The sequence below is a fragment of the Panthera onca genome, chromosome A3, assembly GCF_046562875.1.
Source record: "Panthera onca isolate mPanOnc1 chromosome A3, mPanOnc1 haplotype 2, whole genome shotgun sequence".
NCBI classification, from domain to species: Eukaryota; Metazoa; Chordata; class Mammalia; order Carnivora; family Felidae; genus Panthera; species Panthera onca.
Window position 1 is genome coordinate 37,177,250 of NC_138341.1, and position 12,426 is coordinate 37,189,675.

General features: G+C 37.8%; 1 protein-coding gene across 4 annotated transcripts in view; it reads right to left on the reverse strand.

The window, feature by feature from the left end:
- The window catches only part of ANAPC1 (anaphase promoting complex subunit 1), a 94,992-nt gene that overhangs the window by 56,274 nt on the left and 26,292 nt on the right, over window positions 1-12,426 (reverse strand). For all 4 annotated transcript variants that reach the window (XM_078444731.2, XM_081795226.1, XM_081795227.1 and 1 more), the window contains 6 exons: window positions 9,741-9,881; window positions 8,014-8,074; window positions 5,710-5,897; window positions 4,991-5,065; window positions 1,822-2,090; window positions 503-594 (listed from right to left, as the gene is read on the reverse strand). In XM_078444731.2, the coding sequence (XP_078300857.1) occupies window positions 503-594; window positions 1,822-2,090; window positions 4,991-5,065; window positions 5,710-5,897; window positions 8,014-8,074; window positions 9,741-9,881 (826 nt within the window). The remainder of the gene's footprint in view (window positions 1-502; window positions 595-1,821; window positions 2,091-4,990; window positions 5,066-5,709; window positions 5,898-8,013; window positions 8,075-9,740; window positions 9,882-12,426) is intronic.

Consider the following 12,426-nt stretch of genomic DNA (forward strand, 5'->3'; position numbering starts at 1 on the left):
ATTTTCTGCCCTAATCCTTATGGTGAGAAAACAAGAGATACCGAGGAGTCCACTCTAACAAGTGGGCCCCAATCTTGAGTCTCTATAACTCAAGGTTTAGGATAAAAGAGCGGTAATGGAAATGTTCTATACTTACACTATCCAATATGGCAGCCACTAGTCTGATGTAGCTACTGAAATGTGGCTAGTGCAACTGAGGAACTGAGTTTTCAGTATGAATTAATTTAAATAACATGGTTGGTGGCTACTAATTGGACAGATCTAGGGCAAAGCCTCCTTAGCACTTAGGGATGGGTAAAATTTTTCCCACACACGAAAATTAATGTTATCTCTTACTACCAGTCAGAGATCAAACAGTACAAACTGAAACCTACTTAGTGGAAAGATACCACATCTCACTTAAGAGACTAATGGTAAAAAATATATCTTCGGCTATTCCCCCAGAAAGATACAAGCAAAGTCACTCACTGTTTAGAAAAACTTTAATGGCACAAACACTTACCTTGATCAATTGTGCACACTTGTCCAGTAGTTCTGACAAGTGTTGGGTAATCTCTATAGTAATGATCTACATAAGGCTCCAATTTTAAATCCCTAAAATAGTAACACCATATAAAAAAGAAATCACAAGAAAGGTATTAAAGTATTTTCCCCCATAGAGTTAGGATTCACCAGTTCAACCTTTCAGTTTAAAAACTTATGACAAAGAAGATCATCAAATCTAGAGTCTTTTTATTCTATTTCTGGACCTGAAAGTGTCCAGTATGATATATGCAACCCAAACTCCCTTTTGCTAGATACATTTTATGGGGGTAAAACTAGTTTCTCCTCTATTATTCATTAGTTTTGTAATCTTCGGCAAGTTATCTCTATGAACCTCAGTATTTTCTTCTAGAAAGTAGGGAAATTCCCACTCAGAAGTTTTAAAGATCAAATAATATATATATGTAAAAAACACCTTTTATAAAATGTAAGACACTATAAAACATTATTTCAGAAAGTCATGATTATGGTTTGGAAATCATTTCATTACAAAAAGAATTTCCCATGACAGTCATGATTTGTCATAAGAGAAAGCGACCATCAATTAAAACTGCCACATCTCAGAAAACAATCTCGGAATCTTGAGGAAGATCAGAGAAATTAGAAAATGTACTATAATCTTAACTCAGAGGTTGACATTTCAATTAAAATTCAACTTTCTATATCACCAAGGGTTACAAAGGCTGAAACAACACCTAAATGTGACCTTTAGAATCCAGTGCCAAAAACAATCTTATGGATACACTACAAGAGTCTCAAAGACAGGGATGATGACAGACTGAGACAACAAAAACACAGCAAAAAGAGCCCACACCAGCAAACAACATTCTTGTTCTTAGAGACAATTCTGGACGAGTTTCCTTATCAAATCATAACACCTACAATTTACATATGTTAACTGTGATCGTGTTAACTGTATCTCCAATTTGATTGTCGGTATTATTACAAAACAGCCAGGTGTTATTATAGAACTTCCACCACAGTGTAGCCAGTCATCTTGTCAAAACGAAGAGCTGAGCACATCACATCTGCTGTTTAACATAACTTTTGTGACCTCCCACTAATCTTAGGACAAAGACGAGGAACCCCATTAACGGCCCACAAGGTTTTTTCACAGCCAGTACCTTCAAACGTTTCTGCGGTCTATAGAAAAAGCTCTGGTTTCCCAAAAAGGTGGACTTCAGAAATTTATTTTCAAGGTTCCTCTATGATATTCATGGCTGAGATCAAATCCTCTAAGGACCTCTTGGCATTTTCTAAGCTACAAACGATATTTACCTTGCCAACTGAACAAGAAGGCCAACAAGTGAACGGATTCCTTCTCCCATTAGAGTATTCAACTTCAGCTCCTCGTAAACAAGGTGAAGAACAAAAAAAATTGCAGGTATATGAGTAAACAGAAGTGTAGAGGAATCCAGAATGAGATTCTGTGAAAAATCTTCATCCTTCATCTGTGAAACTTCCAAAGGATTCAAACATAAAGATCTATTCAAAAGATGAGACTCAACATTCTGGTGGTAGTCTGAATTCAGTAAATACTCCCAGTCCTGAGAAAAATGAAGAAGATGTTAATTTTTAAATAACACCTCCTCGTAAGGCCATCATTAAAACAATTCAAGTTCCAATTTTACATTAAGTTGAAAAAAAACTCAGAATACTTAAAAATTAGGATCCATATCAAAATAAGCTAAGCAACTTCCAGATGCCAGTAACAGACATTAAGACAAGCCACTTCAAAACCCATTTGAAAAAATTTAGTCGTGCCCTTTGAGGAAAGGGACTATGGAGGAAGAATCCCACTACTTATATAGAGACTGACAAAGATCAGGTGATTAGGTGATTTCCTATGAAGCAAAAAGTAAAGAATGAAAGGCAGGAAGTGCAGACAGGCAAGTTTAGTGACCACTACACTTATCTGTGTTTTGAGGGGAGAAGTCTACTTACATCCAGTTAGTGTATTTTTCTATGTTTATAAAATGCTGGGGCTAGGGGCGCCTGGGTGGCGCAGTCGGTTAAGCGGCCGACTTCAGCCAGGTCACGATCTCGCGGTCCGTGAGTTCAAGCCCCGCGTCGGGCTCTGTGCTGATAGCTCAGAGCCTGGAGCCTGTTTCCGATTCTGTGTCTCCCTCTCTCTCTGCCCCTCCCCCGTTCATGCTCTGTCTCTCTCTGTCCCAAAAATAAATAAAAAACGTTGAAAAAAAAATTTAAAAAAAAAAAAAAATAAATAAAAAAAATGCTGGGGCTAGCATTACAACCTAATAAACTTAATCTTATACTCAGACTGATTGTGCTACATTTTCCAAGTACTGAGTCTGTTTTGGTTTCTACTTTGATTTATTGTATTGCATTGACAGAATATAGTTTATGCTATTTTCAGGTCTTAGAATTTCCTGATGCTTTTCCAAGGCTTAATACAGTGTGTTATTCTAATTTAAAAACTCTTGAACCAGGGTACCTGGGTGGTTTAGTCATCAAGCATCTGACTTCAGCTCAAGTCATGATCTCAACAGTTCACGAGTTTAAGCCCCACATCAGGTGAGCTCAAGTCCCACTTTGGTGAGTACAAGCCCTGCTTTGGGTAAAAGCACAAGCCCCAGATGAGCCCCACTTCCCTCTCTCTCTCTGCCCCTCACACACTTGTACCCTCTCTCAAAAAACAAAACTAAACGCTTGGACCAGATAGAGAAAGAACAAACCATAAAAGTAAAACATGGAGGGGCGCCTAGGTGGCTCAGTTAAGCGGCTGACTTCGGCTCAGTTCATGATCTTGCGGCTTGCGGTTCGAGCCCCACATCAGGCTCTGTGCTGACAGCCTGGAGCCTGAAGCCTGCTTTGGATTCTGCATCTCTCTCTCTCTCTCTCTCTCTCTGCCCGCCCCCCCCCCCCACTCAAGCTCTTTCAAAAATAAACAAACATTAAAGAAAAAACATTTTTTTTTAAAAGTAAAAAAAATTGATAAAATGAGTAACTAAAATTTTTTTAAATCTGCTCATCCAAAGACATTATTAAGCCACAAATTCAGAGAAAATATTCCCCAAACGTACACAAAAAATAACTCATATCCAGAATATATAAAGAACTTCTATAACTCAATAAATATTTTTAAAAATCCAATTAAAAATATATAATAGATTTGAGCAGAAACTTGGCAAAGACATGTTTTGGTCACTAATAAGCACATAAAGAAGTGTTTAAGGGGCGCCTGGGTGGCTCAGTCAGTTGAGCGTCCGACTTCGGCTCAGGTCATGATTTCACGGTCTGTTGAGTTCGAGCCCTGCGTCAGGCTCTGTGCTGACAGCTCAGAGCCTGGAGCCTGCTTCAGATTCTGTGTCCCCCTCTCTCTCTGCCCCTCCCCCACTCATGCTCTGTCTCTGTCTCAGAAATAAATATTTTTTTAAAAAAATTAAAAAGAAGTGTTTAACATCATTGGTCATCAAGAAAAGGCAAAAATTAAAACCTAAGAGAAACAACTTTATACACAATCAAATGGTTAAAATTAAAAAGACAGCTACAAATGCTGGCCAAGATAAAAAACAAGAGGAACTCTCATATGTAGGAATGTAGGAACGTAGGACAACGAATTTGGGAACCAGCAATGACCCAACAATTTCACTATGGTATTCATCCATAAGAAATGAAAATATGTGTCCACAAACACTTGTCACTGAATGCTGGTGGCAGCTTTATTCGTAATAGTCAAATCACGGAAATAGCCTAGGTACCCATCGGCAGGAGAACAGATAAACAAGCTACAGTATGTGCATGCTATTCAGCAATAAAAAGGCACAAACTGCTGAGCTCTGCAACAACAGGAACGAATCTCAAAAACACCATGCTGAATGAAAGAAACCTTATACCAAAGATTATGTACCACATTATTTCACTTATATCAAGTTCTAGAACAGGCAAAAATAGCATATACTGGAATTCAAATCAGTGGTTGTTTCTAGAGTAAGGGAATGATTAAAAATGGCCCATGGAAACTTTATGGAATAATGGAAATGTTTTAAGTTTTAAAAGGGGAGTGGGTTACATGAGTACGCATTTGTCAAAGTTGATCAAACTGTAATAAGATCTGAGCATTTCATTTATGTAAATTATACCTCAATTAAAAAAATTTTTTTGAACCACTAAGAATAAATGGAATCTAATATGACTGAGAACCTAAACTAGAGGATTAATTAGCAGTAAAACATCTACAAATGCAAACTCAAATCATGGACCATTATGCATGCTCAGTAATTTTTAGATGATCATTAATGACAAAAGTAAATGAATAACCACAGAAAACAGAACATATCCTGCCCTTCAAAATAAATGTTATTCAGTATTAAAATAAAGCAAAAGGTGTGAGAAATGTAAATCAATAAGAATACCACTTCTACAGACTATAGTACAAATACCCACAAATTAATTTTTATTAGCAAATAATAATAATGATGCTTACATCATCAGATCCTGTCTCAGAAGGCCTTGCTTTTTTGGGTGCAATGACTGGGGAAAGTGATCCTTCAAAGTCAAACTGAAAGATAACCCCAAAAGAGAAGCAAATTCATATAAATGTATCATTGTCAACTGGTCAACTTAAAGAATTTAGAAATCAGTTTCACCAACTATGGAAACTAATTGTGCATAATGAAAGAGAATAGATACTTGGGGTAAAGCCCTCTAACTCGCCCTCAAATCAAACCTTCCTCCCCACAGACCAAGCAATTTGTGTGTGAAAACAATCTGGGCTACAGAGAACAAAAATAAGCCACGAATCAGAAGACACAGTCTAGACCCAGTTTTGAGCAAATCACAAGTCTGTGATTTCTCTGTGATTCAGTTTCTACATTAATAAAACCAAGATGATTACTACTAATCCTAGCATAACTTGTAGTCGTTTTATAAAGATGAAATGAGAAATTATAGTCAAACATGCTTTACCACGTTATAAAAACTCAGTAATTATAATTACTAGTAAAATGTTATCATTAAATATTAAATGACATTTGATTTACCATATAGTAGACACGATAAGCGTTAGTAGTATTCCGTTTTGTTAAAGTATACCTATTAGTAAATTGATCTATGTACTCTAAATATTGTATTACCAATTATGCAAAAATTACATTAGTAATAACAGAATAACTCAGAAAAAAAAAACCAATTATGTATACTTACGTTTCGGGTCCATGCTAAGCGGTCTGTGTTATAACCCATCATGTTCATGAGACAAGTCACAAATAAATTCCACTCAGAGTGATAACTGGGTCCTCCCGGAGCACTGTGGACACTGTACCACTTGACAAGCATCTGAACAGCTATTTCTTTTGGCAGGATGAACTTAATTGCTTGCAAACATGTTTGCACTATTAAAAGTAAAGAATAATTTTAGTATGCTTCCCATGCGGGCATTTCTTTTTCCCTTTGAGTAAGAAAGTTTTCTAACTACTTCTGTGTAAGGGCCAATTACTCTGAAAAGGGAACTGTCACTAAAGACCAAGAGGGAGCAAACATTACCTTGTCGATCATCTGAAATTTAAAACAACTACTAAATTCAACAGGACTTCCAAGAGGTCTCAGGGCACCTTTCCGCGTGCTAATTGTGGACCAGAAACAGAAAACCAACAGTCCAGCCTACCTGAGACAAACTGATTTATATTCACTGCCCGGGCAATTATTAATAGCTCCCCATTTTGATCTCAAAAGATTCCAGTTTGGGGCACCTTGGTGGCTCAATCAGTTAAGCGTCCCAAATTTTGCCCAGGTCATGATCTTAGGGTTCATGAGTTCGAGCCCTGCATCAAGCTCTCGGCTGTCAGCACAGAGCTCTCTTTGGATCCTCAATCTCCCCCTCTCTCTGCCCCTCCCCCACTCGTGCTCACTCGTGCTGTCTCTCTCTCTCTCTCAAAAATAATGAATTTTTAAAAAAATATATTCTAGTTTGGACAATAAAGATCATTCTATCAAAAACACAATTTCTACATGAATGAGTTCATATAAAATACTGCTTAAATACTTCAATAAATATGTAATATTCAATATATGCCACCTCAAATAGCAATGCTTACCTACCGTTAAACAGTGTTCTGCATGAGTTAACATTCCTGTTAACCAAAACTTTGTAACTTTTAATTATTTCTGACACCATTCAATTTATAAACATTCTACATGTTTTTGTCTTAAATAGATCGGTTAATACTACATAATTTCTACCTTTCTTATGGACTCCACACCATTGGATAAATATCAGTTACAGTGCTCTGCTGTCCTACTACTGCTGTGAAGAGACCTGGGTCTGCTTTTCGTATCAAGTGCCCCCAAACTACAATGTTTTTGCATTCTCACATCAAAAGAGGATCATTTTCTTCCTTTCCCATTGTCACCAGGCCCATCCTCAGCAGCATATCCTTTTTCTCATCAATTTACTATGTGTGTATACATACAGCAAAAATTAGAGTCAAATAGAATAAATGTTAGAAAACCAAATAACCACGTTTGTCATGGTTGAATGCAAAGTAAGTGTAAACCAGATACTGCCTGAGGAGCTGAGGACACTTAAAAGCACAGAAACTTACTGACTTCTGCTTGGCTATAAGAGTAAGATTTTACTCTGTTTTCATTTATTTTATTTAATCTGTTATTTGTTTTTATATGCTTTGTTTAGGCTTATACTTCCAAGGCACATAACCTTGAAATTACTGGCTAAATACCTGAAAAGCAAGGTATCTCTACACCTATTCATAGTATCATTTTACCACACCAATGACAGATATTTCCTAAAATGAAAAAGTCATTCTAACCTACTTACCAAATTCCAGAAATCACACACAATCTGCCAATGCTTTGCTTTGGCACTTAGATTTTGGAACCAATAGATGTTGTGAATTTTCTTATACATTCTTTTCTTAACTTACAATTATTGACAAATCCTTTCAATCCTGAGGTTTTCTTTACTATTGTATCTTCAGAAATATTCTCCACCTAGTATTTTCCAAATTGTATTTCAGTAATAATTTAAGCAGACTCCAATTTTATTAAAATATGTCTGACTGTATTTTGACAATATTAAGTCTTATTCAATTAAGGCAATTACGTTAATTTCTCAATTTATGTAACAACTGAGAGATTTATTTTATGATTAAAAGCCATCACATAGGACAAAAACTATTTTAGTTGCTTAGGTTTCCCTGTTTCTCAGATTTTCTTGCAAGAGGCACGTCCATATATTATAATCTCACCGCATGGCATTCTTCCACCTAAAAATCTCAAGAGAAAAAGAACCAGTGTACCCCACACAGAGTGGACACTGAAAAATGCTCCCCAGCTCTTCACAGCTTCTCTGCAAAGTGAAAAATTCAATCCCATAATTTCAAAAACAGCAAAATTTTTTAAATCCCAATTACTATTACAAATCAGCAAATACTACAAATCTCACCAATCAAACTGAGAATACATGGAAGTGAGGTCTGACCTCAAACATACCTAATTCAGAGGTGGCAATTTCAGGAATAGTAATCCTAACCATGGAGCCGTTACTCAATTCCTAAGGGGAAAAATGGAAATAAACAGGAGCAAGTAAATAGAATTTGTGCATTCTAAGTCTTTGAATCTCTTAAAAATGCTATGCTTTGTAAGACTGTTTGCCTATCAAAACAAAATTCAAAAAATAAATGAAAAACAAATATTTTTCAAAAAAAAAGAAAAACAAATATTTTTAAACAGAACTGAATACTTCCAAATTTCAGAAACTATAAATGTGCTTATTTAAAAAATATTTCCAGGGCTCCTGGGTGGCTCAGTTGGTTGAGCTTCTGACTTCAGCTCAGGTCACAATCTCTCAGTTCATGAGTTTGAGCCCTATTACATAGGGCTCGCTGCTGTCAGCGCAGAGCCCACTTCAGATCCTCTGTCCCCCTCTCTCTCCCTCCCCCCACCTCTCTCTCTCTCAAAAAAAAAAAAAAAAAAAAAAAAAAAACTTAAAAAACATTTCCAAAAGTTCTTGTTTTAATGAAATGTCTAATTTTTTTTTTTAATTTTTTTTTCCACGTTTTTTATTTATTTTTGGGACAGAGAGAGACAGAGCATGAACGGGGGAGGGGCAGAGAGAGAGGGAGACACAGAATCGGAAACAGGCTCCAGGCTCCGAGCCATCAGCCCAGAGCCTGACGCGGGGCTCGAACTCATGGACAGCGAGATCGTGACCTGGCTGAAGTCGGACGCTTAACCGACTGCGCCACCCAGGCGCCCTGAAATGTCTAATTTTTATATGTTAAGAGTCACTATCACTGCAAATTAATTTTTAATGAAAAGACAAAAGTCAATAGAAAATTCAACTGTTTGAACAAGATCCATTTTCAATAATTTTTTAATGAAACTTTAGAAAAACTGAGAATTACTTTAAAGTAAAAAGGTACAAAAAATAACACACTGCAAGAGGTTTTAAAAATCATGAAAAAAGGCTTTCATTTTTCAGATAAAATTCTGCATTCTGAAAAATTTGAAAGAAAAGTCATATTTTTTAATTTTTTAAATATAATTTGTCAAATTGGCTGACATACAACACCCAGTCCTCATCCCAACAAGTGCCCTCTTCAATGCCCATCACCCATTTTCCCCTCTCCCTCACGCCCCATCCACCCTCTTTAAGAGTCTCTTGTGGTTTGCCTCTCTCCGTTTGTTAACTATTTTTTTCCCCTTCCCTTCCCCCATGGACTGTTAAGTTTCTCAAGATCCACATATGAGTGAAAACATAGGATATCTGTCTTTCTTTGACAGACTTATTTCACTTAGCATAATACTCTCCAGTTTGATCCACGCTGTTGCAAATGGCAGGATTTCATTCTTTCTCATTGTCAAGTAGTATTCCATTGTATATATAAACCACGTCTTCTTTATCCATTCCTCAGTTGATGGACATTTAGGCTCTTTCCATGATTTGGCTATTGTTGAAAGCACTGCTATAAACATTGGGTACGTATGCCCCTTCGAAACAGCATACCTGTATCCCTTGGATAAATACCTAGTAGTGCAACTGCTGGGTCGTAGGGTAGTTCTATTTTTAATTTTTTGAGGAACCTCCACACTGTTTTCCAGAGCGGCTGCACCAGTTTGCATTCCCACCAAAAGTGCAAGAGGGTTCCCTTTTCTCCACAAGGGATAGTCATATTTCTTAAACAGCTACCTAATCTTTTTAATACAAATATACTTACCAGAGTTACTCTGTTACGGACAGGGTCTCTTATAGAATGAATGTAAGTTCCAAGCTGCTGGAAAGTACAATCCTCATTATAGAGAGAGTCATGAAGTTTGGAAGAATCCCTCAGTTCTGCAACTGGGGAGAATAGAACAACCTGTAAAAAGTCATAAATACAACACATATGAAGTATTTTTGCAGGAATTAAGGATAAAGAAACCTTTTTTTACACGTGGTCTACCCAACAATTTTACATAATGATTTAAAATCATTCTGCTCTAGATACGATGAAGTGCCTCTCAGCTGGCAAAGATCCTCACCCAAAGCAACTAGAAAAAGTCAGTAAAATAGCAAAACATCTGATCAACAGGACTGGAGAGCTATGGAGACAACCCAGACCTGAGGGGCCAAGATGTAGGAGAGAAAGAAGCGAGTCACAGGGAGGTAGCCCGAAATTCTTACACTGCTCTTATATATACACTGCTCTTTCCGGTCTTGGCATTTGCAGCATCTAGCGAGGATTTGGTAGGGAGTATGGATATGTTGAGTGTGCACTGAAGGGCACCGCTAAGAGGAAGAGGAGGCAGCAGCACTTGTGGCAATCTTACAGGGCTAGACACGTAGACTGTAACTTGGGAAGCCAAGACAGAGAGGACTTGAGGATCTAAGACCCCAGAGAGAAAGGAGAACAATGAGAAAGCAAAGAAACAAGGCAGGTACAAAGTGTTATTTCCTCTACAGACAAATATTTGTTCTGAAAATATGAGAACATTTACTTGCTCGATTGTAGATATTCAAACAAAAAACGTAATTGATCTTAGTTACTCATTACATGCAGTCCTAACTACTGACCCTTTCTATGTCCCTATAATTCAAATTACAGGATATCTCTAAGTGAATACCTTGTCAACACTGACAGCCAATCAAGTATATTTATTAAATACAAGCTTCTACTCCCACAGCTGCCACAAAAACTGAGTTCCGTTGGTCCTGAATCTAAGTCTGGTGCACAGTCAACCAGAGATGTGGAAAGCCATTGGCCAATGTGTAATACTGTGATCTTGTCACCTCATGGCTACCACAAAGACACTAACCATCACAGCTTAATGGAATTCTAAGAAAACTGGGAACAATTTTACATTATAAAAGACAAAAATTCTTCCAAATCACACAAAACTCTGACACTTCTCCTGCTCCCTTTTGAATGTTCCACAAATGTCCTGGCTTAAAGGGAAAAAGCTCCACACTACACATATTTAGAAAATAAAACCAGGACCTAAACATTAACTGACACAATTAACTGCTGGTACCACACTTCATTTTGAACTTCCCCTACACATCTGCACCCAAATGTCTCTCAAATACAGACCTCCTTTCTCCAGGCTTCTAGGTAAGCATGGGTATCCACCTAGCTTGCTCAGAGAACTCTGACCCTTGTTCCCCAGCACGTCTCCCCAGCACAGCACAAAAGCAATCTCTGACAGACTCTGCCATTTCCACTTCTCCAGATCTCTATGTCACTCCCCTCCTTTCCAATATGCTGCCATAACTCCAACCCTCTTCCCACCTCCTGAATGAACACAGAAAACACTCAGAATTTCACCGGTCTATCTTCAGTTCAAAGACAAACATCTAAAACACAGATCCTGGGGTGCCTGGGTGACTCAGTCAGTTGAGCGTCCAACTTCAGCACAGGTCATGATCTCATGGTTTGTGAGTTCGAGCCCCACACTGGCACTCTGCAGTCAGCACAGAGCCCGCTTTGGATCCTCTGTCCCCCCGGAACTCTCTTGAGCACGCTCTCTCCCAAAAATAAACAAACATCTAATTAATTAATTAACTAAATTAAATTAAACACAGATCCTAACATTTATAATTCCATCCTCAAAAACCTCAAAAAATCTTCTGGCGACAGCATTCAGAATAAAAACCTTTTCATCCTCTCTGCCTTTAAGAGCGTGTTAGTAAGAGTATAAATCAAGCTCTAACATTTACTAGCTATATGAGTTTGGACATGTAACCTTCTTATCCCTCTATGTACCCATTTGTCAAATGGGGACCAGTATCTTCCCAACAAACCCATTCTGAGGGATTAAAAGAGTTTATACATAAAAAACACTTAGAACAGTGCCTAGCACATAGACTCAAAAACAAGTTATTATTGCCCACTCCCTACCCTACCCCACCCAACAGGCTACTTGTATGTTTTTGGTTTTTTGTTTTATAAATGAACTGTTTATGGGGTGCCTGGGTGGCTCAGTCGGTTAAGTGTCCAACTTCGGCTCAGGTCATGATCTCACAATTCGTGGGTTCGAGCCCCACATCAGGCTATCTGCTGTCAGCACAGAGCCTGCTTCGGCTCTTCTCTCTCTCTCTCAAAAATAAACATTAAAAAAATAATCATAATAAAATAAACTATTTTTCAGAGAGGGAGAGTGAGAGTGGGGGAGGGGCAGGGACAGAGGGAGACAAGGGAGCCAAAGCAAGCTCTGCACTGACAACACAGAGCCCAATGCAGCGCTCAAACTCACAAAATCAAGAGTCAGATGCTTAACCAACTGAGCCACCCAGGCTACTTGTACTTTTATAAGCATTCATTCATTCCACAGACTTGAGTCTTGCATGCTACTAGATAGAAATATGAATATGAAAAAAAAAAGAAATATGAATATGCATAAAAAATCTTCAGCACTTACCTGCCT